Raw genomic sequence first — 26762 nt, 5'->3', positions numbered from 1 at the left:
GTGCAGAGGACAACAGTTACTGGAGAAAATTCAGGTCTCCTGGAGGTAGCCTGTGGGGACTCACCCCTGAATCCCCAGAGACCTAGGTGGTCCTGGGGACCCACTGGACACTCAGTAAATGCTTGTGGATGGAAAGGCATTCCCGGTCCCTGGCAAATGCTGGGTACGCTGCTGTATGTACCCAATAGATAGACGAGTATGGCCTGGGTGCCACAGCCCCACGCCAGCCAGCCATGCCCATTCGGCCCAGGGTCCACTATGAGAAGGGTGTGGAAACCATGCCTCTGGGCCAGCTTGCACCTCTGGGCACAGTGGACCCGTGCTTGTGGCGGGCTGGCTTCGGAGCGGAGAGGGTGCTATCTGGGAGGTGGATGGTGGGCGTGTTTCTCAGCCAGGACAGCCACCAAGGTTCTCATCCCTGAAGTCCGCCTTGGGATGCTGGCTCCATCTGGATTTCATGGAAAACACCAACTACACAGGCAGCTGGTGGGATAACACGAAGCCCAAGTCTGAGTTTTCAAGAGGCCCTGCTGGGGGCCGCCCACTTAAGGCCCGCTCCAGGGGAGCTGGTGGCGCAGCTGGAGAGGAACAGCTCTGTCGACCCACCAGACATAAAGGCCAGTGATTCACCACGGGCCGCGGGGAATGTGGTCGTATTGGCAAGTGCCCTCCCGATCGCTGCCAGCGTCTGGCATGAATTATTTTTCCATTTTTAAACAGGAACAAACAGAAATGATAAGATACTTTCTGATGGAGGGAGGATTGGAATTGATAAGCCTTAGAAATTTTTTCTCCACAAATAACAAGAGAACTCACAGCCTGGGATCTGGGTAGAAAGGCGGGGTGGGGGGCTTGCTGGCCTTGACCCTGACTGCTTTTCCCTCACACCCCACGGCACTCCTGGTGTGCCAGAGTGAAAGCAAAGCTATGATTCAGCGAGGAAAAGAGAAAGGCGTTTGCTCGGAAATGCAGACTTTCAGTCCTTTCAGTCCTGGGCTTTGGTTATAAACTTTCTCCCCAGGGCACACCCCGCCCCCCATCTCGTCCCAGGGCTGGAGCAGTGATGCGTGGGGAGCAGCTGCCATCAGGGAACCGCATAGCGGCTGTGGAAATGGAACAGAGACTGAGCCTGGCACTTTCTTCTCCCACACATTTGAGCTCTTACCCTTGACCACTTCAATATGGAACAAATCAGCATCAAGATTAGAGCCATTTCCTCAAAAATCTCCCCGTCAGCACTGACAGGAAGAGCACGGTGACAGACAGAGGCGCTGGGGGCGGAGCTGATGTGCTGGCCACCTGCCGTTTTATGGGCCACAGCTAACGAGGAGCAGGGAGCCTGCTCTAAGCCGAGTGCCTGCGCAGGGAACTCCAAAATGCATCCCGGAGGGACTTAAACAACCATTTGGAGGGAGACGGCGGAAATTGGAAGAGTAAATTAAAGCCACAACGAATGCTGCTTCTGCAGCTAGGCTCACGTGACTTCCACCGTGTGGACTTAGGAAAGGGAATGCTGTACTGCTCACTGGGGTCCACCCAGGTGGCAGCTCAAAGCCCGGGGTGATGGCCTGGCGGTTCGGCTGCCCCGGGAGCTGAGGTCTCAGCCTCCCTGTAACCTACTTGGGCACCTCTGCCCTCCGATTGGGATGTTTCGCCGAGAAGTGAGCCCTTTCCTCCTCCCAAAGAATGGGAAGGACGGGCCCCGGGGCAGACCCGATGTCCATCCTCCATGGTCTTGGGGGAACTCACACTCCACACGATTCTCGCAGCCATGCTGTCTTGGGAGAAGGGAAGGCACAGAAAACTAACATCTGCTCGGCTGAGTTTATGAGTCTGTGCTGGTCAGGTGCTCAGAACTGCATTCGACCCTCACGAGAGCCTGTGAGGGTGAGGTTTTCCTTCCTGAATGATAACACGTCCAAGTCACACAAATCGCCAGTGCAGAGGCTGTGTTCTGCACGAGGCACGCTTCCCTCCTTTATTTATAAAGAAAGACGCAGAAGCATATCCCGTAGGCTCCCGTGGCGGGGCGGGGGGGATTCTTTTTTGCTCCAAAATGTGTCCCAACTATAACCCCTCCCTGCCACCTGCCCAGGCAATTCCAAGTCTTGTTTTCTCCCCGGCGCCCCCCTTGGGTGCTCTCTCTCTATCTAGAGTGGCAAAGTCAGCTGTGCTGTACCTGTGCCACAAGCACTGTCCACCCCGGAAGTCCGGACTCAGACACCTGTGTTCTCCTCTGCCTACGCCCACTGCTCCCCCACCCCCATCTCTTTTGCCTCCCATCCTTCTGTTAAGCCACCGGGTCTGTGAGTCCAGTGGTGCGCTGGTAAACGAGCTCTCCGAAAGAAAAACAAAAGCCCTGATGTGTAACACTCGCCAGTTTCCATGGTATAAATACTCCCACCATGGCTGATTTCAAGCTGCCCGTGATGTCACTGCAGGCGGAGCTGGGAACAGATAAGCAGACTGGGCTGTGGGCTGTGAGCTCTGGCCCACACTGCCCGGTCCACTAGCTGGCAGGAGCAGCAGAGGCCACAGGACACGTGGGCGGTGCTGGTGCCCTAACGGATGGCCATTCTGTCAGCCAAGGCACTTGCCATCTTGGCTGAGGGGCTCAGCAGAAAAATGCTGTTTATTCAGGGTTGAGGATACGAAAGGGAGAAAGGAGATAGGTTTTCTTCTGTCATCCAGCAACTCGACTTGGGGAAGCTTACGTCACCACTGAAACACCCTCAGAACACCTCCGACATCTGGGAAGATGGGGCTGGGGGCATTGTCTTCTCCCACTCAGTCTCCAGAAGATCAGTCAGTGACACAGCCTTCTGAGCCTGATTTCCCTCAAGCCAATTTTTTTGTAAACTGGGCTGTGTCCCATGTCCTCCTCGTGGGTGTGGGGGGGTCCGTGAAGTGCTAGGGGTGGCTGGAGGCAGCTGCTGTGGGTAAGGAGGATGGGATTGATTGCAGCCGGCTTTCTTTAATCATTCCAAAGCCAGAAGCAGATTTGTCACCTTTGTGTAAGATGCCGAGCAGCAGGTAAAGAATTTAACAGCTTGTGGGAGTTCTAATTAGAGAGCCAATTATAACTCGATTGACCTGCCTGGCCGTGAAAGGCCTGGAAAAATGCATGTTGTCTGAGGAAGAAGCAGATTGTGCTTCGAGTTTGTTCTGGGAGATCTCTGCAGGGATCGCTTGCTTGCACTTTGGTTCTAGCCCCATGCATCTGTCTGGATGCTGCTGCCGGACACAGAGGATGAGAGGGAACCTGCAGGGACACGGATGCCTGAGGGGAGGGGCTGTGTTTTGCACTAGTCACAGTTCCCTCCTTTATTTACAAAGAAAGACACACCATCATGTCCTATAGGCTCCCTGTGGGGGGTGGACCAGCAGTTTCTGTTTTATTTGGAAGGACATCAGCCAGCATTTCAATTACGGATTTAATCAAGACTGACCTCTTGGCAAGGCCAGATCCCAGGCTGTGTGTGTGTGTGTGTGTGTGTGTGTGTGTGTGTGTACACGTATGTGCAAGATTCTTTGCAGAAACAGTCACTGTTATTATCAGTGTGGGTCACCCACCCTCTGACTGTCATGAGAATCTGGTCTCTGTTGGTCCAACAGAGACCAGATTCTGGGGTCGGGTCACATGTCTCCTAAGAACGAAGGCACACGTTCATGGTTACACACCATCAAAGGCCTTCTGGCTCACACATGTGATCATATCCAATTCTCCCAAAGCCTGGTGGGGCGGACACCATCATCCCCACATACTGAGGAAGAAACAGGCCCAGAGAAGCTCAGGGCGCCCGGCTCCTCTGCGTGGAAGTGTGTCTCTAATGCAAGTCACTCTGCTCCTGACACGTATCAAGAAGTGACTTTGCTGACTGAGACCCCTCCTCTGCAGGCGGCTGCACGGCCATCACATACACCACGCAGGGCACAGGGCCGGCCATCGCCCAAAGCTGAGAGCAGAGTGGGGCTGTGGAAACCAGAGGGCTTGAGAGTCTGGCAGAGCCAGGCCCCGATCCCCCGCTACAGCTGGGATTCGCTGGATGGACGTGGAAAAACTGTACACTGTCAGAACCTAAGTTTCCTCATGAGTCAAATTTCCCTCCTGCTCCTTAACTGCTGTGAGTCACATCCCAGGCAGTGTCATGCCGTCCTAATAATTGCTTCAGCTACCACCTATAGGCCACTGCCCCCCGCCATGGCTCCAGCCCCAGAAATGCCCCCACCTTCAGCCCCACGCAGCCCCACACCAAGCGGCATCTCTTCCTGGATGGACAGAGGTTGTCCATATCAATATGGTCGGCCAGACTGGCTCCCTCTTCTCCCAGGAGCTGCTCCTCCTCCTGTGCCCCGCCTCCTGCTGTGAAGGCACCTTATCTATACAGGTACCTGCACCAGGTGTCTGAGAGTTGGCCTAGAATCTTCCAATTCCCTCACTATGTCGTAATTACTGAGTCCACCTTCTCAGTATGTCCTATTCTGGACCGTCTATGTGCTATTAGCTGAGTCCAGTCTTAGTGTCTCTTAGCTTCCACGTAACCTATCCTCCACAGCTTCCAGAATGATCTCTCCCAAATGCAAACCTGATCACATTTCTTATTGTTGAACTTTTTTATCTTGAGAAATTTTAAACCTGCAGAAAAGTAGCAAGGCTCATATAACGAACATCGATAAACCTACCACCTAAATTTAATAACCATTAATATTTTTCATACTTGCTTTATCGATTCTCGGGGCAAGGGTTAGTATTTTAGAGTAAATTATAGGCATTGCGACGTTTCCCCCATAAGTACTTCAGCAGGAATCTCTAAAAAATAAGGATGTTTTCTTATATAACCACCCAACCACATCACACCTAACAAAAGCTACCGTGCCTCGTCATCATCTACCTGGCCCACATTCAGATCTCCCCAATTGTCCCGTACTTATCTCCAACAGCTCTTTTTAAGAATTATATATTTAAACTCCATCTGTCCCCTAACTTGCAGAAGAGTCTCCATCTCTACCCAGCTGCTGAAACTTGGCTCCCAGGTCACACCTTCTGTGGAGCTTTCTCTGTCTCCCACCTCCTTGAGGACACACCAGCTGTGCCCTGCCCCTCTGCCTATCAGAGTGCCCGTGGCTTGCCTTACACTTAGTAGACTTCTATATGCGAACGTCTCTCCTTCCAGACTTTCGGGACTTGAAGAAGCAGCCTGTTTATAGCCTCAGGATCCAGCCTCGCTCTGGCACAAACCCAGGTGCCACACATCTTACATATATCATCTCATTTAATCCTTATGACAATTATTAAGAGACTGTGTGCTGAATCAATGTGACTGAATGTGAAGCTAAAGAAAAAGATGGAACACTACCGGACCCAGAGGCGGTGCTCACAGGTGGAGTCCTTTCCTGCTTCACAAGCCTTTTGGGTGACTAGCCAGTTGATGTTCTGAAAGGCTTTCAAAGAAACAGTACCTGCAAAGGTCGTTTAAGAGACAGGTGTTCCGTGAATGCCAAGCAGAGGAGAAAAGGGAGGCAGCACATGGGAGGGGGGAGAGAGGGATCAGGGATCGGTCAGGGAACCTTGCGGGAAGTGAAAGAGGCAAAGGAACCACGGGGAGGCGGAGCTGCGGCCAGGGCAAAGCGCTCTGGAGCCCTGGAACCTTGGCAGAGAAACCCGCTAGCTAAGAGGCTCTCAAAGGGCTTTGCTAAAGCTCTCTGAGACTTGGAGCTTTCTGGATGCGGGGGCCCTGGTCAGAGCGCTGGTGGTGGGGCTCTTGGGCTGTGGTTCTGTCCTCTCACTAGGAGGCTGCTGAGGCCCCAGGGAAGCACATCAGGGGCAAGGCTGCCTCAGGACCCTGGGCAGTGCTCTCAGCAGTGCTGCCCTTGCATGGAGCCTCTGCACACCTCCACCCCACGCTTTGGGCAGCAGCGTTCACTGGTTTCCAAGAACGCGGAGTCTGTGAGGTCAGGGCCCCAGAACAGGATTCTGGTGGGTCTGTGCGGGGGAAGGGGCCTGCCTTGGTTCCCAGTCAGAACATTCCCAGAGCCTGAGGGTTTAGACTTGGTGATTCTTGGTACACTTTTGTCATTGGAACGTTTGTCATTCCTTCCTCCTAAGCAAGTCCTCATCCTAAACCCCTTGGCAACAGGAGGGGAGCCAAAGGCTAACCTGGAAACTCTGCTGCACCCCGCTGGGCTCAGAAATCAGTCCTGAAGCTGGTGACTCAGTCATACGTGGGGCTCGGGGAGGGAGAGACACTTCCAGGCGAGGTAGGAGGCAAGAAGAGACCAAGACTTTACTCGGTGGGAGCAAAAGAGAAAGGAGGCAGCTCAGCAGAAACTGCTTGACCTCAAGACACAGTGGGAGCCTCCAGTCCCCAAAGACAGTGGAAAATTCCACTGTTCCCCAGCAGAGCAAGGGTGGGGAGCTCTCTAGGACCAGGGTCTGCCCTGGAGGAGTCAGAGGCCCTGATCTCTTTCACCCCCATCCCCAACCCAACAAGGTAGGTGCTGTTATCCCATTTTACAGATAGGGAAAATGGGCATGAAACCTTCAAAAGTGATGGAGTCAGGATTCCTGGTGGGTCTGCTACACAATGCTCTGTGTCCTTGGCAAGTCTCTTCTCCCGTCTGGCTCGGCTTCCCCATTTGTAAAAGGGGGTGCTTGGAGTAGAGGGTTTCACTGGCCTTTTAAATCCTGCAATACCTTCAACTCTCTGGTCAAAGGCTTTCATCTGCTATGTACTTCAGGCCCTCATCCTTGATGTGGGTGAAGAAAAGCTGAAGCAGTACCTGGGACCGAATGTCCTCCAGAAGCCTGTTAAGCTCAGTGTGAAGGTCCAGACAACACATGTGGTGGACGTGGCCCACAGAGAGACCAGGAGCATGGGGGGAAGGCCGGGGGGGCAGGGGAGGAGTCTCTGGGATCACCACCAAATGATGGGGAAGGAATTCAGGCACGACGGGCTGGAGGTAGCCAAGCAACGCAGAGGAGGAGGAATTTGAGATGCAGCAGAACTAAAATCCAGGTGGGGGGGAGGTGGGGGCTCAGACTAAGGAGGGGAATTAGGGACGGGTATCTGAGAACATGGAACAATACAGATAAGTGAAAACTTGGATCAGATAGCCTGCTCCAAGCTGGGGAGCAGTAACTACGGCAAGGCAGAAAGGCAGTGGAAGCATAATGTCAAATCGTACTGGAATAATGGGGCAGAATTCTAAGAATACATGGTTTGGATAGAGTGTGTCAGATTTTAAATAACCTTAGATCATAATTACTAATGTGACACTGAACTGCAGTGCCTGTAATTAGTCATCTAAGACTCTAAAACAGAAAATAGAAATAAACACAGAATTAATTTTTTCCTTAAGCTGCAGCAAAGGATCGCCTGGTGACATGGCTTGCATTTCTCAGCCTGCAGGGGGTCTGTGTTGCCTCTGGGCCGTGATATCAGTCCTTGGTGAAAGCTGGGGTGGCCTGACGACATGTCTCCCTGGCCAATTCTGAGAAAATGCTGCAGTGGTAAGAGGAATCCAAAAACCCAGCAGAAAATGTCTGCACCAAACAATGCTGTTTGGGGTGGGGGTGTCTCTGGGGAGGGGTTGGCAAGAACACGGGCTGTAAGTCACACGGGAGTCGTGTGGATGGACAGCAGAAGTTCCAGATTCCCAGGTGACACTCCTCTTGCTCCAAGGAGGACACACGTACCTCAGACCACATAATGTCTTAAACTAAAAATATGTAGTTTCAAAAGGATATGAGGATATAGCTTGTGTCATAAAAAACTTTTCAATAACCTGTTTTTTCCCCCAAATAATTTCCAATACCTCCCCCACCAAATGTCCTCTCCGCTGGCATCGACCTCTGACCCCAGCTTTGGCAGGCACTCTGATGGTTATTGCTGCCGCTGTCATCTCCTCCCCGAGATGGCGCAGGCACAGAGCAAACCCAGTCAGAGCAGAGCGGCTGCCTCTCTCCTCCCCAGAGGAGCCCCCCTAAGCTGGACATGAGAGCCAAGAAGGTGTGTTGGTGCCGTGGAAATAAGGGGAGCTGCTTTAACCTGGCTTTGGGGCAGAGGTGGGGGCAAAAGAAGAGACTCTGAAGTCTAGGACCAAGTCCAGAATGTCGCGCCCTGAATGGGACACTAGACTGACAATCTAGGTAGGGAACCACGCAGGGAGGGGCCAAGGATGTGTTCCGGGTCCCCATCAAGGGACGGTGTGTGTGTGTGTGTGCACGCGCGCGCGCGCGCGTCCGTGTGTGTGAGTGTGCGTGCGTGTGTGCATGTGTGTGTCTCTGTGCGTGTCCGTGTGTGCACATGTGTGCGTGTCCGTGTGTGTGTGTCCGTGTGTGTGTGCATGTGTGTGTGTCCTTGGGGAGAGATGACCGGGGGTTTACTAACCAAAACTCTACTGTAAGAGAATTCGCGTCTGACCTGAGGGAGTGGGGCTTGGGTGCCTATTTTTTTCAAACATGAAATGCTATTTAATGATATTTGTTTGGCACACAGGGGTGAGAGAACCAGGCTGCTCTAGGCCAGGATGACAAGCTCCCCCCTTTCCTGGCTCTCCTGAGGCCCAAGCCTGTCCCTTCTTGGCTTGTCTGTAACCACAGGACCTTAGCGGGAGGCTCTGGTTGAAAGGGTACGTGACAGGTGGGAGAGTCTGGGGCCCCAGGAAGGGGCTGTCTGTGGCAGAGGAGGGGCTGCTGCCAGGATCGTCACAGCCCCAATCCTTGGCATCTGCTTGGGCACCCTGGGCTGCCCAGGGGTGGCCATGTCAGCCTCCCCAGTCCCTGTCTGAGGGTCAGGACTTGGCGCCTGGCATTCAGCGTAGAGGGTGAGCTCCTCTGGGGAGGAGGGAAAGAGCGAGCATGGGGGCCCGACCCAGGAAAGGTGCAATTCTTTATAAGTGATCATTTTGATTTCTGGTCTCGAACTAGATCTCTCGTGGGCCTGACGAGTGTGTCAGTTCCCCAGAGGGTGATCCTCTCTGACCAAACGGAGCGAGCCTGGAGGCCTGGCAGCCGGGCACACCTACCGTCAGGCAGTCCCTCTCCTGCTCCAGGCCTCTCTCACTGCAGCACCGTCCTTGGGGACAGAGAGCAAGTAGCCTGGGGACACACATCAGCCTGGGAAGACCAGCACAGACACCAGCAGGGCCTCCTGGACACTGTTCCACAGCCGTCTCTGCCTTAGGGATGGCGACTGCTGTGGGGAACAGGATCTGACGAAGAACGTGCTTGGGGACAACAGGACAGTGTCTCAACTTGAGAGAGGTGGTCACTGTCCCCACCCAGGGCTCTTCAGCCAAGGGCTGCCCCTCTGGCCTCCTGCCACGATCAGCCCCTGGGATAGTCTGCCAGCACACCTGACAGGAGCCCCACCTTACAGGCCTTCACGTGCTCTCTGACATCCAGCCTGGAACACAAGGAGATGCCATTGTCCTGAAAAGCTCTATTTATTAGCTCCGACATGGCCTCCACGATGTCACGGGAAACCATGCGGCTGCATTTTCCAGTCCCACCTCCACGCCACTTCCCATACTTATAGTTGTGCCAAGGCCAGGCCCACAAACACCCAAAGGACTCTGCACAAAGAAATAGTTAATCTGACTACTCAAAAATCGCGTGTTCCAATGACATCTGTTCAAAATCTCAAGGGAAACAGTACCCAGTATTTGGGGGGCTTCATTTGTAAAAGAGGAATAAGGACACCTGTCGAGGTCAAATTCACTTGTAGTTGTTCTCCCTTTCTCGGTCCCCAGCCCACCGTGCCCAACTGCCATCTCTGGTCTACACAGGCCACTGTGCTGCCTTAGGCATGGCGCCTTCCCCCAAGGAGCAGACAGATCCATGTTGCTTCAAGTGCTTCAAGAGACATGGGTCCAAGGGCTGAGGGTCCCTCTGGGGTGGGGTTGGGTGGGAGACAGGGTGACATCTGAGCTGGGCTCCATGACAGGCTCTGCTCTTCCTGCTGCCCAGACTGACCTGTGCTGCCTGACCAGCCCCTGTCCTTCAGGTCGAGGGCCCACCCCCAGCCTGGCCGTGCAGAGGGCCCGTCCGCGACAGCAACTCTAGTCTGGTCCATTCAGCCTCCCCTCTGAGCCCAGCTTTTGGTCTCTGCCTGGTAATTCATGCCAGCTGGGATTTCTACCCACTCCTTTCAACTCCTTTTACCCTTAATAACCTGGGTCACAGGCTCCAAAGAAACAGTCAGAAAGTAATACTTAAAAGCAAAAGTACTATGCTTTTGGTCAACCATGGGCCATGATATATTCGCATTTCTGCTCCTCCAACTGCTGAAATTTGGTCACGTTAGATCAGAAGGAAAGCCCACCCATGGTCAGCTCACTTGGAAAGATGTCTCCCTCACTGTCAAAAGGATACAGATGGGCTTCCCCCAGGTGTGACCGAAATCAGAGAGAACGACAGTAATGCTCAGTGCTAGTACTTACAGAGCGATAACGCAGCCTGTTTGTACTCATGTACCCGGGACCATGACACCATTAAGGGGGCACTATTATCATCTCCACTTCCCGGCTGAGAAAATGGAAGTACAGGGAGATTGAGGAACTTAGTGCGGGTCACAGAGTTAATAAGTGACAAAGCTGGGACTTGAACCCGGGCAGGGTGGCCCCAGCGCCATGCTCTCAGCCTCTCTGCTGCCCTATTCTTCAAGCCTCAGATGCTTCAATGACTCCACTAGCATCCAATCTCAGTATCTTCCAGGCCTGCGAGGCTCCTAAATTGCAGTGTGACCTGGGGCAGGTTGCCAAGAGCAGTTTCCCTGTCAGTAAAAAAGACATTCTCCGTTTCACCTCACGTAGGGAGAACAAACACATCAGGTGTGGCATTCGAGGTTTTCAAAGTCCTCGTAGAGGTTAAAGCTATATTCATGCCAAGTATTAATAATTCTTGAAAAGGCCTCCAGCTATCAAAGGAGCTAACACGCAGTGCATGCCATTAAAAGAAGGGAGAGAAGGGGGAACGAAGAACAGAGACCCAGACAGCCAACAGAACGCACTCTTTTTTGCACCGTTGGACTGAATGCCAATTATGGCGAGTAAAGATAGTAGGGAAATTAAGGTTTGTACACTTTTCAAGGACTGCTATCAACAAGCACACGGGAGCACAGGAAAGGGGGGGGGCAGTAAATAGTTCATGAGTCTTTCTTTAAAGAAAAAACTTGTTCTCCTTAATTTTAAAAGCATTTTTTTTTCATCCTGAAGGAAAATAAAATATAATTAATAAATGAAAGAGCCTTCTCACTAGACTACGGTAAAGTTTTATTTCCTGTCAATCATTCTTTCCAAGTACGGAAAGAAAAGTGATACTTTGTTTGAAAGAGATCCCTCCTACAGATGAGCATTTGAAAGGGGAGGGGTACCTTGGTTCTGTTTCATTAGCTTAATTGTACCCGGGTCTTATCCAGAGTACTAGGAGGGATCAAAGGCCCCCTCTTTAGGCCTGGTTTCTCCAGGGGAAGGATGTGTGACCCTGTCCTGTCTGTCTGTGCCCTGGGCTGCTTGTGGCCCCAGGTCCCCCTTACTAGATTGATGGATAAATCAGACCGATGCACAGACACCAGTCTCTGGAGTAACCCTGAAAAGTTCACCAACTTCAGGCTGAATCTCTACTCCAGCAGAGGCACAGACTAGAAAACATACCGCTAACTAATAAAATATGAGACTCAAGCAATTTTGTCCAAATCTCATTAAACAGATGGACACTTTAAAAGATGGGAGAGAGAAAAAAACACCCCAGTTTCATAATTTAGTAGTGCAAGCTGCCTTAGGCAAGCCAGAGCACACCGCTTTCCCTCAATTCAAACCCTCTGTACCATTCTTTGGCTTGTCACGGATGGTGGGATAAAGCATTTTCCCACCGTAAATAAGCGTGCAAGCTTGAAGCCAGTTTAAAGGAAGCACGGACTTCACGCCCCTCTTTGAACTTCGAAACAGTCTTCTCAGAGTAATGTCAGTGAGTCAGCCTTGCTGTGATGAATTCAGGACCAATCTTGGAAGCTGTTAAAACAACTTAAAATGTACTAAGAATCCGCCAGCTATATCCCCCTGCACTGAATGTCCCATGTCCTTCCAAACCCACCATCCACGTGGCGTGCCTTTGGGTATTTCACAGGAAAATGCACTTTTCAAACAGCTTAGCCATTCGCTCTGCCTGTCTTTGCTACGAAGGCGTTCCCTTGGAACGGAACGACAATACCACTTGTAAAGTGTTTATGCTCGACGTCCCTCCAGGATTCTAATGTTTCAGAAAACACAAGATAATGGAGGAAAGCCTCAAAGGCGGCCTGTGTGTGAAATCTTTAGCCCGAAGCCATCTTGATTGAATGCAGGGTTTTCCTCGTATAATCCATCCAGAGACAAACGGGCACTTGTGGACCCATCGTGCCCCAAACAAAAAGCTTATTCTATTATAAGATTGGCTCCTCACAGTCACCTCAACACTGTTCTTCCCCTGAGCAGGAGCCCCTTCCAACCTCGCTGTGGTCCCCTTCCATAGCCCGCATCCTGGGGGTGCTCCCCAGATGGGCAGGCCCGCCTTGGCCACACTTCCTTGGGAGAATCACCTGGGCCAAACCCATCACCTCCAAGGTGTCGCCTCCCAGTCATCTTCCCTTTTCTTTCCAGTGGTCTTTTCTCACTATGTCCTCTGGCAGAGCAGCTGGAAATTACCACTTTTTCCCCAGTCTTCCAGCTACCATGCTTTGAATGACTGACGGTTTTCTTCCTGTTCCTGCCCCGCCCTCCGCCTTGTCTTGGGACCTTTGACATTAAAAGGGATGGCCTCTCATGCTTTTAATCTCCATTTTCCCCACCTCTCACATCAGCTCTGAAATGTCCTTGTTTCTCTTGCCAGACTCGCCTTAGCTGAAGGGTATCCCGTCATGGTGACAGAGCAGTTGTCGTCCCTCCCCACTGCAGGGGTCAGGGAGGGACAGGGGCTCTGGCTCTCCGGTGCCCCCTTCCCAAGCTTCTCTCGGCCCAGTCCTTCTCCAGCTCACAGTTCTCCAGGAAACGGCCCCCTCTCTCCACAAGCTGTCCACTCGCTAAGTCCTGATGACCCCCGCCATCTGCTTCTGCTCCTCACCTTTTCTCAGCCTGTCAAGTGCACTGGAGGGAGACCTGAGCATCCTGCTGATGTATTCGAGGATAAGTTTATTTCTCAACAATACTTTCCCCTTCTGGCCTTATCAACCCCCTCCACACAACCTTCTGTGTTCCCTTCCACGTTCATCTCTCTCCTATAAGGTCCGTTCCTTTCTTCCCCTCACATCTCACACTCTGCTCTCCAAAGCCCAGGCCGACGTTATCAGAGGACAAGCAGATTTCCCTGTTTGCAGAGCCCTCCTGGGAATGGTCCCTGGCTGCCCTGAGCCTCTGTGCCTGCCCCTGGCCTGGGCAGCACATCCCAGGGATGCCATCCCTCCATCTGCCGCGAGCCCCGTTTCTCTCCTTTACCCCGGCTCCAGATCGCAGAAGAACTGGTGGGGAAAGGTTGCCCTCCATCCGTTTCGTTAATTCATTTTGGGTACTGGGAGCGCCTGGCTTTTAAACATAGCATGCAAATATATGTAAATTTATACACTTATGCAAAGATGATATGATAATATGACTTTAGATTTTCTGGGAAAAGTCTGATCAGTCTACGAATTCCTCCCCTTGTCAACACCATTGCTTTGTAATTCCCATCCGCTCAGCTCACTGCATCCCTAACACCTGCCCACATTCTGCTGCCTCTGCCTCTCTTGTCTTGTGCTCACTCATCATTAATATTAAATACTATTTTTCTTCTCCCTTCTCTATGTGAATTTAAATACATATATGATGGCTAAAACTATTAGAAAATTGTCATTTTTCACTGAGAGTTAATTTACGTTTCTCTTGTTAAGTCTGACCTTCTATTAACTTTAACGAAAACCATCTGCCAAGTCATTATTGCTTTTTAACTATTAATGTGTTTGCATTTCTGCTTAAATTGTACCTCTCCTCCAAGCTGGGTCAGGCGATCTGGCACATGCTCCCACTTATAACCCCTAGACACTGACAAGTAATTGTTCCTTATGGAGCAAGCGCGAGCTCCTGACTGTTCACAGCTTTCTGCAGTCACCATCGGCCACCTGGCCTCCACCTGGATCAGACAACGTGGCTTCCGCCTTCGCAACTGCTCCTGCCGGCTGTGCCCCCAGCTCCCCTCCTTCCCCACGAGCACTAGTGCCGACGCAGACACACTCTCCCTGCTCTGTTTCCTGTGAACCACCACCAATCAGCCTGCAATGGGTTCCTTGCGCTGGAACCTCCGTGGTTGGTTCTTGGTGGTCTCTTGTTCTGAACGCTCCTAGTGCCGACCTTCCGAGCCTTGGCCCGGGCAGGTGTCCCTGGCCCACCCTCGCTTGCAAGCTCCTCTTCCTGAATGCCTGGCGCCCATCTCCGTCCCTGCCTCCTTCTGCCACATAAATCTGGAGCCTTCTTTCTTTCCTAGGCCTGGATCTGGTAAAAAAGACCATTTCTGATCCTGCTGCTGAGCCCTTCCTTGTCACCGAGGAGCTTAGAAACCAGTCTGGTTTCCAGGAGGGTAGAGGCAGGGCCTTTTGTGACTCAGTAAGAGATTTTCTGTTTCTTTGCTTAATCTGTGTCTGGTGCTAATATTACACACATTTATATAGCTGAGGAAACTGAAGCACAAAGAGGGTAATTTTCCCAAGGTCCCAAAGCCAGTAAGTGACAGAACTGGGATTCGAGTCCAGGCCTCTGTGGCCAGGAGCCTCCTCCTTACCCTGCATAGGGTGTGGGAGGCCATCTTCCTCCCTTCTTCCATCCAAAGCCACAGAAACGCAGCTCTCCTGCACAGCGCAAGGAAGGCAGGAAAGAGATGCTGAGATGTTTCAGGGATGGAGGGCCTGGGGTTCCAGGGACTGACCCTCCACGGCACCAGGGGTTCCCACAGCACCAGTGGGGCTCCTGCCAGCTGTGGGGTGCACAGCTGGAGTACACAGGCCAGCGTGCATCATTTACAAGGGCTCCAAGAAGGAACCATCCATGCCACCCTTTGGGAGTCAGACTGATCCCGGTCAGTGGTTGGCTTCAGATGACGAAAATCTTAACTCCTCAAAACTTGTAGGCTTGTTGGTCTCAGCTTGCCTCCAGTCTGGACGGGTTTTGAATATGTCAGGATGCACTTAAGAGTTTATTGTTATTATTATTTTCTACTGGTGAGACCTCCAAAGCAGCCAGTGTCTCTGAGTCAGAGAAAGCTCACTTGTTGCCCACGACCCAGCAGGCAAGGGCCCTGGCTCACCAGCTCTCCCATGCCCGGCCCACCACTGCTCCTTTCAGAAAGGAAAGCATCTGGCATTTGTCAGGGAGCTCAGGTGTCTTGACAAGCTCCAAAGGTGAAACTGAAAACTTTCCCAGTGCGATTTTCCTATTTGATCTTTTGTCTCATGTGTTCCCTTTGGGGACGAACAAGAAATAGTTCTCTGAATAATTGATAGGCGTCGAGGTAGAAACACGGTGCCTCTTTTTAATAAAAAGGCTGGGTACACGGCATTGAGTATACCTCTTCTGCGATGCTCTAGAAAAAGCACGCAGATCTCAAAAGCACTTATAAATTCCTCTTACAATAGTGAGACAGAAACTAAAAGCAATGTAATATTTTTAATCAAACAAACTAATGTTTGGATAATACATAAAATTATAAAGCTGTATTGAGATACAAAATGCTCACAAAGGGGAGGTGAAACAAAACGAAGTAGCTGTAATTATTATAAGGTCTGACTGATTTTTAAACCTGAAAATGACTGTTATCCGTTTTCTATTTAATGAGCACTTACTACGTGCCAGGAACTCTGCTAGGCCTGTTATTCAAATCATTGCATTCAGTTCTTGCAAACGACCTGGGTAGGTCACAACCCACTGCACAGACACATGGTGGCTCCTGGAGGCCAAGTGACAAGCCCGAGCTTCCCTAGGAGTAAGGACTGGGGCTGAGTTTGGGCCCAGATGTGACTCGGAAGCACACACTCTTCCCACGATGCCTAATGCTGAAAACCAGCAGTTACTGCTCAGCTCTTGTACGTATTGCAATGTTACTATGACAAATGACAAGAGAACGAAGGCTTTGGGATCCTTCGGAGAACATTTTACTTCTTTGTTACAAAACCATATCTTAGTTGTAGATGAAAACTCACAGCCTATTGAGTTGAACGTTTCATTTTACAGAAAGGAAACTGAGTGCAGAGGGTTCATGGGCTTTCCCCAAAGTTCAAGAGCCAGAGAGTGACACTGCTGGGGCCACAGCTCTGCCCCTGGACTCCTTGTCCAGTGCTCACTTTTCTGTATCACACACCATTGATGACAGATGCTGGGCTCCCAAGGGCAGCCGACACAGAGGGCACCTCTGGTTCATTACTACCTTTCCTTTCCTTTGGTTCATTAAGTCCTACCACTAAGATGTCCTACCACTAAGAATGAAACAAAAACGCAGCACCGGAGCCTAGCATGCAGGCCCAGACAAAGCAGGACAGTTTTCCCCAGCTCTTTGGACTCGGTTCACTTGCGCGATTCAATTCAGACTTTCACAGGAAGACAACAGCAGGCTGATAGCTGAACTCAGTATATGTTCTTAACAGATGAGACCCTCCAGACTGGTAGGTCTGTTCCCCCACCCCACAGAAACCGAGGTAGTCAGGTGGCCAACCCCAAGGCGAAGGAAGGAGGGGAGCCCCAGGCTTCTGGCCCGTGCATCCAGAAGAGGGATGTGTACATTTCTCGAGAGCCAATTCCCCACACAGTGTGGAAACTGGGGTGACTTACCTGGATCCTCCTCCGTTCTCTGACAGGATGACCCTACTAGCCAGTGGCCTCGGAGACAAGCTGGAGTCTCCAGCTCCCTCCAGGGAAGAGAGCTCCCCCATTTGTAAAGTGCTCTGACTTTTGTACTAAAGTGTCCCCGGGGGATGGACACCCCCCAAGGTGGCTGCTACAAGCAGGTGGAGACCCAGATGACAATGACAGTGCCCAGGGCCACAAGAATGTCTTCATGAAGCCCAGAGCCGCAGGGTGGCTTGGGCTGCTGGCCAGGTGCCCCCTGACTCAGACTCTCCCCTCACCACAGAGGACCACCGGGTATGGCTGCCAGCTCCCAGTGCCTCCACTTACATGAACCACAGCAGGGACGGCGCCGCTGGCTTTGTGCACTGGGACAGCCTGGCAAGCTAATAATGCTCCAGGCCTTTGGAACCAAAACAGGGTTGGAGGGTATTGCGCTACCACGCGGAGCCCCAGCCAAGAGTGGGGGTCCCGCCGTAGGTCACTCACCAGTCGCTGCATGCTCTTCACGTGGGTGGGGCTGATGGATAAGGCTTCTTCGTACCACCGCAGGGCTTCCTCAAGGTTCCCTCGGAGCTCGGCAACCTGGCCACGCATGTACAGGACGTTGTGGGACATGGGGAAGAGGTTGGCAGCTTCTTGGGTACAGGCTGTGGCTTCTGCGGGCTTTCCAATGCCAATGTAGACTTCAGCTGTGGGGAAGACAGAAGAGGCAGATGCTTTCCTGCTTCAGTGCCCTGCAGAGGCCCTGCGAATGGCTGTGACTCTGGTTGGGGACATTTATTTACATTCCCCCCACGGGAGTCTGGCAGGGGTCCATCTGGAATACACAGGGCCCAGAGCCAGGCAATCCCCCACCCCGAGTGGAAACGGCTGCAGGCTGACAGTCTTTCACGCCCACAGTTACACAGGGACTTGAGTCACTCATACTGTGGAACCTTGAAGGGGACATGTGTCACCACCAACGAGAGGGGAGTGAGGCCTGTCTGTGTCCTTCCCCGCCTCACCCATCCTCGGGACCCATCTAGAACACCTGGGTATCTGGGACACCTGCCCTTGCTCTGACAACCACGGAGAAACGGCTGGAATGAGCTCAAGGACAAGCAAGCCAGAGGCACACAGCCCCTCCCAGGGCAGCAGCTCTGCCCTCCGGCCCGTTCCCCTGATGCCACAACATGTGACAAGAGCAGCAGACTGTGGCTTACATGTTTATGGGCGTGAAATAAAATGGCTGTCCCATCAGACACCGCCCTCCGACCTGGGAAAGTTACTGCACCCTGGAGACTATTAACCAGGAAACATCAACAAAGCCCTCTGGAAAACCCAGCTGTCACTGTCAAAACAGCAGGAAAATGACCTTTCCTCCCATCTCAGGCCTCAACCCTCCCAACTCTATGTGGAGGGTCACAAATGGCTCTGCAGCCCCGGCCTCCCCGAAAGAGCCCCTCACACAGGTCCAACTGCCACCTGTCTGTCAGGAACACGCAAGTGCCCTCCTCTCCTTTTCACCTTGTCATCACAGGACCACCACCTTCCCAGAGCTGGGCCTGCGTCTTCAAGGACGTCAGACTCCTCTCCCTGCCCCTCAGCCGTGCCAGCCCAGAGCCCTGCCCAGGCGGCCGCTGTGCGCTGGGCCCACGGAGCCCTCCTCCTCCTTCCAGGCCAGCCCCTTCCTCATCCGTCCGGGCCTTGACCACTGGCCTCCACTCCTGGCACAGATGTCTGCACCTGTCTCTCCAAGTTACTTGTACGTATGTTAATATACTGTGTATAATATAATGCACACAAACATAGAAACGGCAGAAGAACACAATGGGAAGAAGTAGAAAACTTGCACTATTTTCTTTGCGCACCCGACGAGTGTGTCCTGGAGGCAAGGCCTCCTTGAGCCCCCACCTCCTGCCTCCCACCAGCTGCTGCCCCTGAGGCAAAGCTCTGGTTGGGTCGCCCCCCTGCAGAAAAAACACTCCTTTCTGAAGGCCTTCCTGCCGTTCCCACCCACTCAGCACGACCCAGTTCCTTTCCCTGCTTTCTTTTCCTCCCTATACCAACTGGTAGGTTTATCTTGTCTCATTACTGCCTTTCTAGAACGTAAGCCATATGCGACATAAGGGCAGGGAGAGTGTGCTGTTCACTGCCGGGTCCCCATTGACTAGAACACTGTTCAGGAAACAGTTGCTGAATGAATGAATGAATGAATGAATGGTAACAGTAAAAATAACAGTGGTTAACGAGTTCAGGAAACAGGAGCTTTGTGCCAAGAAAGGCTCTCATTTTCCCTTGCCTCTGCACAGTGATCCCATAGGTACTGTTATTTTAGCCCAATATACAGACAAGGAAACTGAGGCACAGAGAGGCTGAACGACTTGTCTAAGGTCCCAGGGCAAGTTAGGGGCAGAGCCTGGCTTGGAGCCTATGTTATCGTCCTCTACAGAGAACAGTGTCTCCCCTGCACCAAATAATATCCAGGTCCCTTTTCCTGGCATTCAGAGCCCTTGGTGACCAGTCCCACCTGCCCCCCTAACCTGTGTTCCTACTGCTCCCTGAACCCCCGGGCTCTCTCATGGTAAGCACTGCTGTTTCCACACACGCTTTGGTTTATTCTCTTATGATACCATCAATCCCCCAACCCTCTTCGAGGCCTAGCTCAATTGTCACCATTCCTGGGCGCCTGCTCTGACCCCACCGTTCCCCCCAGAGGGGAGCCCAGCCTCTGAACCTCTCTGTGGCTGTGTCCCTGGTGTGTTCTTGTGAGGGGTCTTGGGTCTGCTGCTGGACAGCAGGCTCTGCTGTGGATCCATCTTTGCAGCTTCCCACCCCCACCTTTAAGCCCAGAGACGGGAAAAGCCCAGGTGGTGTCACAGGGTTGCAATCTGGCTGACGCTGCTGACTTCTGGCCCTTGCCCAGCCTGATGGCCTCTCTGCTCAGCTCCCTGGTGACCAGTTACACCACTGATGACTCCTCCGGCCGAGAGGAAGCCTGGGAGAATGTGGCCCTGCTGTGGCCCAGACCCACGCTGCAGCTCCCGCTGTCAGGTCTTCTGTCTGTCTGGCCTCCCTCAACAGGGAGCACAGAGGGGAGGGCTGGCCCAGGGACCCGGGGAGGAGAGGCCGGAGCGCCTCTCAGACATGGAAACTCAGGCAACTCCAGCATGTTACAGAGCCCCGACGGTGGCAAAGCCGGCACCGCACCTGCCTCGCCTGCTCTGGAGACTTGGCTCACCTGGTACTGACTGAGGAGGTACTTACTACACATGGGGCTCCACAGGAACAAATACATTATCTTTGTTTGGGCTCTGGTTTGGGCCCTCCGGGGAGATAAACACCCTCCTAGTGACACCGCAGGGCGGGCCGATGTCTTTTAGTAACAGTTCTTTCCGGCTCTTGCCAGAGTCAGACGTGTGCCCATGGCGGGTTCAGGTTACCTGAGCGCAGCAGCTTCTGGGACAGCTGTGTGGAACGCTCCTCTCCCTGCACACTTGCTCCTGACGTGCTTCCATTCTGGGGGTGCATTTATGTCCGTTCCCAAGCTCCCCAGGGCCTACGGTCTGTGGGTGGGTAAGAGGTAAGACACACCAGGCCTCTCCCTCTGCATCACTACAGGAAAAGGGCCAACTAAGAGAGCGGGGATTCAATGCTTCTGGGATTTTTGTACCAAGATTCAAGTGGGGGGGGGCTTACACCCCAACACGACATGTGAGTCCTGTGCATGGAGAGTCCTCTGTGAGGCTACCGTGTCGTTGTCAGCCAAACATCTGAGCTCTAGCTCCCTTCATGTGATGAGGAAATGGAAGGCGGAGCTGAGCGGAGCCATGATCACGAAGGTGGGAGAAAGATCCAGGCCTCCAAGGGCTTCTTTTCAATGGCACAGAAGTCGGAGGAGGAAACCAAGTCACTGATGAGGCCTGCGCTCCTGAGGCAGACAAATGCATGGCCTATGCTGCTCCCGGTCCCTCCATTTCAAGGTCAAAGGCAAGGACGTAGGGCACAGTGTACTGCAGTGATGTGCAAACCTTTTCCCCCATGGAGGCTCTTTTTTCCAAATTGATCTTAAGACTGTGCCTCCTGCCTCCCCCTTGGCTTGGGCCCCTGTCCCGGCCTCTGAGGCACTGCTGGGGACCTCCGGGTTCTAGGGTACACACCATGTAAGCCACAGTGTCATGAGAACACTGAAGGTGTGGTTCCTGCACCTGGGCCTGTGTGTGGCCCTGGGCAAGGCAGTCAGCCCCTCTGGGCCTGTTCACCGTTGAGGGGGCCAGGATGCTGGCCCACAGCTCTCCCTGGGCAGCGGTAAGGATCAGCCAGGAGGGAAGCCCAGAGCCCAGAGGGGTTGAAAATGGCGAGGGTAAGGCTCAGTCGGCCTCACCCTTTCGAGGGTGCAGAGTGAGGAAACTAAGGTGCCACTACGTAAAATGCCTGGTCCTCTATTTGGCCGAGTCTGTGTTTGGGAGATGCAGGTCCAGCTTTTCTGTTTTACCAGAGCTCCTTTGAGACAATGGCTCCGAATGCGGGCCTACCTGGCAGGTACTGCAGGCTGGGTTCCACACCACGGCAATAAACCTGATATCGCAATAAAGCGAGTCACACACATTTTTCGGTTTCCCCGTGCACATAAAACTCACGTTTACACTACACCGTAGTCTCTGTTAGTGTGCAGTAGCATTAGGTCTAAAATAACAATGTACACTCCTTCATTACAAATCCTTGATTGCTAAACAATGCTAACCGTCACCTGAGCCTTCATCGCGATCTTTTTGCTGGTTGAGGGTCAGGCTTACCTCCAATTGTAAAGAATGTAATGTCTGAGAAGTGCAACGAAGCGAGGTACGCCAGTAGGCATCCCCCCTTTATGAGGACGTTACATCTTAATGGGGCACAAAGTCTCCAGAAATGAATCCTTAGTGGTGGGATTTCTGCCATCAATCAAATCCTTTGGGATGGGGTTAGGGGAGGAGAAGGAAAGGCCTTCCTGGAAATCCCCAAGGGGCCTTCTCACCCAGGCACATGCTGGTTCCCTAGAATACATGGAGGCCATGCAGGCATTTACTATGAGCTTCTGCTGCTTGGGAAGCCTTCCTCCCTGGGAGTGAGTCCACAGCTCCCACAAGGACCAACATCTCTCCAGAAGAGGGTTTCACAAATGTCTACCCCTGATCCCTCCTCTGCGTTTCCATAACACCTGTGTCACTTCTACCATCCCCTCAGGCACAGCATCTGTGCGAGGGGATCCTCCAATCCTGCCTCTTGTTTGTGTCAGATGCCCATCTGCCACAGCCACCCCCCCCCACTCGCTCCCCTAGGTCCCATCGGACTGGTGCATTTGGGAGAAGGACTTGGGCTTGCTCATGGTGGCCCCTCAGAGCTCTGTCTAGTGCCTTGTCCCTTGGATGCCTGCATTCTTGGTTTGTTCTTACAGGCATGACACTGGGCTCTCCCCCTGCAACACGGAGGCCAGCGGTTTGGGACGGGTGAATTCCATTCAGCTGCCATTCATTAGGGAGCCCAGCTGAGACCAGAAGTCAAGCCACACCCTCCGAGATTCAGTCTCCCTAGTAACAAAGCTGGGAGTCTGATTTGCATCTCCCCACCCAGTCTATTTCTTAACTGGCTCAGAACTCAGGAGGTAAAGAGAGGACTAGCATTCATACTTTCCTAAAGCCTCCAAAATATGATCAGTTATTATCTTTTCTGACGAAAACTATGAGCAACTCCCAGCCACCATCATCTCTGCGTCTCTTAGCACAGGCTCTAGCACTTAGTAGGTGCTCAAGACAAGTTTGTAGGTTAATGAATGCTGAATGAGGGTTAGAGGAGGGCAACCACTTCAGTGGCCCAGGTCAGTGAAGAAAGTCAGAGACCAGAGAAGCAACAGCAAATGAAGTTTCCCTGACCCTTTCACCAGGAGCTAAATTCAAGTTAAAAGAACAAATAAACAGAGGGCCTCGTGAGCTTATTAAGAGATGTAAGAACTTGTACAGAAGGAACAACAACACAGAGGGCAGCTGGCTCTGGGAACTCAAAGCCGACAGTAACACACTAGTACGATGTCAGGGTTCCCCGCTGCAGGGCGGGCTCTGAAAGGTGACTCCCTGAAGGAGTCACAGGGATGAAGATTCTGTCCTGGTTGCTGGCAGCTGACAGCGTCTAACTAAAGGAAAGGGGCTATTCAGGGTCACGGACCTTTCTACCTCGTTCTGAGAGCTCAGCCTCTAAGCTCTGGCTCCTCTATGAATCCCTTGGTTTGTCCCTGTCACCAGGGTACTATGAGAAATGTTGCAAATAAATTCCCTCCTCTGCTTGCAGACCTTCATTGGTTCCCTGCTGCAGGTGAATGTAACATGCTTGTTTCGCATTCACTGTTAGGGTCCTGCCACCTTTGCAAATCCCTCCCTCTCTGTTCAGCTCATGGTCTCACTTCCACAACTCTGCTGGTGCCGATCCCTTCTGCCCCAAATGCCTTTCATGAATTGTCATCTGTGGAAGACTCACACTCTTCATTCACTCCAGGCTCTGCCAGTCTCTACCCTGCACACGATTTCCCCAGATGCTCCTGGGTAAACCATGTCTCTGTCACGCTATGGGTGCTCTGGGCAGTCCCTCACCCAGCCTGCCTTGTACTGCAGGGACCTGCGTGTGTCCCACTAGATGCCATGCTCCTGGAAGGCGGGTATCAAGCTGGCTCCATCTCTGCATTGTACCACTCCCCTAACTCTGCCTTGCACAGAAGGCTTTCTGAAGTTATTTGCTAAACCAAACTAAAGATGTGCTCTGCGAAGGTCTGAGCTATGCTGTGAAGGTCTGAGGACTATTGCTTCCTCGAGGCAAAGAGGTATTCCCGCCTGGGGGACTTCAGCAGCAAGGCTGGGAACTGGCTCCGACCTGCCTGCCTGGGTTGTGCAGGTTGTGCACTGTGCAAAGGCGCCGGGCAGAGGGTGGCTGAAATCCAGCCTCGACTCCACTGGTAGGCTGTGTGCCTGGCACTGGGCTGCACCTGTCCAGAAATATGAGGAAGCTCTTTTCTTCTCACAAAGGTGCCTTTGGCTAGCCAGGTCTGCTCCCTGGGGTTAATTCTACTCGGAGGACACCTTTTATGGAACTCACAGAAAGGCACAGAAAATGGTAGAGGCACCCCAAGGGCTGCACACCGTGTGGGTGCCATCACACCTGCCAATCCACCTGAGGTCCGGCAAACAGGGAGGAAGGAAGGACTGGTGTGTCGTCAGGTCCTCCCCAGTCTTGCAGGCCAGGCCTATAGGCAAGCAGGCAGGGAGCTCGGCCAGCAGACTCCCTGACCCCTAAAACCATTTCTTTTACCCCAAACCCTGCTTCCCTAAAAAGTAGGCGGGACTTGAAGCAAACCTTGGCAACTTGGTCTGGGACACGCCCTGCCCCTGGAGGGCGGAGTAGTCCCCAGGGGAACACAGGTGTGTGCCAGGAGCCGCGGGTGCTCCGGGCATACCTCCCGTGTCTTCATGCCTTCACTCTTTCCTATCAAGATCAGCACAAGGGCCAGAGAGAAAAGGGGTCAGATGTCCTTAGGAGTCCCCGTCATTGAGATCGTGAGGAGGGCTTCATCCTTACCAACTCTCACTGGAATTGGTCTTTACAGTTTCTTTGTTTGGGGACTCTGGAAGTGAAAGGAGGTAGTGACTTTGTTTTCATGCGTAGGTCCTACCTGAGCTCTGGCCCAGGCCCAAGCTGGGGTCTGCAGTCCCTAAGAGGAGCAGAGCCCAGGTCCTGTCCTCACTGAGGGCCTGACCAAGGCCTCCGGCAGGATCTTAGCTGCCAGATTGATACTCATTTCCGAGGATGTGAAGGGCTGTCAATCTGTGCAGTGACCCCTTCCCAGGGGCTCGCTGGGACGGAGAGACAAGCTCCGTATCCCCTCTGCATTTGCGACACACTTTATCCCTTCCCAGGCCTCGCCCAGCTGTTCTCCTGACTCCTCAGTTCTTTCCCAGAGTCCCCCACCCCCTTGGCTGACCTTGACTCATCATTCCAAGAGAAAACAGAAGCCAGCTGAGCTGACCTCGCGTCTCTTCTCGCACCAAACCCAAAAGCCCATGGTTGTCCATCCACGCTGCCCCACTTCCGCTATAACCGAGGGCCAATCCCTCTGCCTGTGCCCTGGACCCCACCAGTCTAGTCCCTTCGTGAGAGGTCTGTGCCTTCACACGTCCTCTCTCTCTTTTGGATGACAAGGGTCTCAATACTAACTTGATCGCCCCATCAGCCATCAATGTGACCAGTGTTGGCCATTTTTAAACCCCCTTCCTCGACCCCACATTCCTCCCCAGCTACCCCTCATGTCCCCACTCTGCTCCACAGGGGTTCTTACAAGGAATGTACACCCGGCCGCCCTCTTCTTCCTCACTTGCCATCCGCTCTGCAGCCCGCGTCAGCAGGGCTCCATCTCTACCATGCCACTAAAACCTATGTTGTCACGGTCACCAGCAAATCCCATCTGCAGAGTCCAGCAAAAGCTTTTGTCTCCACCTGGCTCAGTTTCTCAACAGCATATCCTACCAGTCACACCTCCTTACAAACAGTTACTTTTTTACGTTATTTTTTTACCGGCTTGCTATCTGCTGAGCACTCCCCATGCATTATCCTGTGTCACTGTCCCAACTGTCCTTGTTTTGCAGAGGAGAGCACTAGGACTCAGAGGGATTAGGAATAAGCTGCCCAGGCCACCCTGCTGTGCAGACCAGGTGGGACCAGGATTCCACTCTCCCCACTGGTGATTAGAGGCTGCTCTGTACCCCCTCCAATGGCCTCCACACCACCTCTCCCGGTCTCCTCCCACCGTGCTCACCACTCTCTTCTGTTTCTTTGGCCTTTCTTCCTCTCCCCAGATTTCCAATGTGGAGGTGGGAGGCTCAGGTCCCTGGCCCAGCCCTCGCCCTCCTCCATCGACATTCTCTTCCTAGGCCTTCTCATCACACTCCCTGGTTTTAATCCCCATCCCCCAATTTGTTTCTAGCCCAAATCTTAAGTGTAGGCTTGAACACCCAGCGCCTGCCTGACTTCCTCACTTGCATGTCCCCAGGCACCAACATTTCTCAAATAGGACTGAAGGCTTCTCTTCCTCCCTGACCCCAACACATCTGCTCTTCCCCCTGGCTTCCACTGCAGAAAATGGAACCACAGGCCACCCATGGGCTCGAGCCCCAAACGCAGGATTCTTCCCTCACCCCCACATCTAGTCCATCAGGAAGTCCTATCAGACTACCTCAGGAAGCAGCCAGGTACCTATTCCTCCCACCTCCACCGGCACCACCTCAGCCAAGCTGCTCTCCTCTCACGGGAACCAGCATCCCTGACTTGCATTCTGCTCTTTCTGCTTCCCCTTTGGCTGCCTTTCATTCCATTCTCCACATTTAGGAAGTGATCTTTTAAAACCTCAGTCTGATCTTTTCACTCACCCGCTTGAAGTCCTTCAATAGCTTTTCAGGGCTTTTCAGATTAAAGGATCTGGCATGGCCCTGCCTCACGTTGGGCCACTTTATTGCTTTCTCTTTAGGCTTAAGCCCCAGGGGCCCCTGCCATTTCTCGAACACGCAGCTCCAGCTCCGCGGGCGGGGCCTGCAGGCCTTTCCATGTGCGGTCCTGGGCCTCCCACCATTGTCCTGACCAACTGCCCAGCATGCCTCAGCTCCCTGCTCCCACGTGCTCGGGCCGCCACCGGCTCCCACTTGGGGAAGACCTCTGCTGCCATTTCTCACGGGGAACCACTCTGTTCCCTCATGTCACTCGGCACAGTGGGAACGAAGTCTCCTGTCACTGTTTTGTTTCGCATTTGTAAACTGCATGAAAGGAGCGACGCTGTCTGTCTTCATGACCACTGTACCCCAGAGCCCAGCTCTGTCTGTGGCATGCAAACGGATGCTCAGGGATAGTGGAGAGCCCAGCTTGGGCTAGAG

The 26762-nt window shown here is 52.9% G+C and overlaps 1 protein-coding gene across 7 annotated transcripts in view; it reads right to left on the bottom strand.

The window, feature by feature from the left end:
- Positions 1 to 26762, bottom strand: part of TTC7B (tetratricopeptide repeat domain 7B) — a 240122-nt gene that overhangs the window by 16195 nt on the left and 197165 nt on the right. For all 7 annotated transcript variants that reach the window (XM_033108190.1, XM_033108192.1, XM_033108194.1 and 4 more), the window contains one exon: positions 17329 to 17531. In XM_033108190.1, the coding sequence (XP_032964081.1) occupies positions 17329 to 17531 (203 nt within the window). The remainder of the gene's footprint in view (positions 1 to 17328; positions 17532 to 26762) is intronic.

Source organism: Rhinolophus ferrumequinum, chromosome 6 (assembly GCF_004115265.2).
Source record: "Rhinolophus ferrumequinum isolate MPI-CBG mRhiFer1 chromosome 6, mRhiFer1_v1.p, whole genome shotgun sequence".
In the NCBI taxonomy this organism is placed as follows: domain Eukaryota; kingdom Metazoa; phylum Chordata; class Mammalia; order Chiroptera; family Rhinolophidae; genus Rhinolophus; species Rhinolophus ferrumequinum.
Note: the sequence above shows the minus strand (reverse complement) of the source record. Positions and strands in the feature narration are given on the sequence as shown.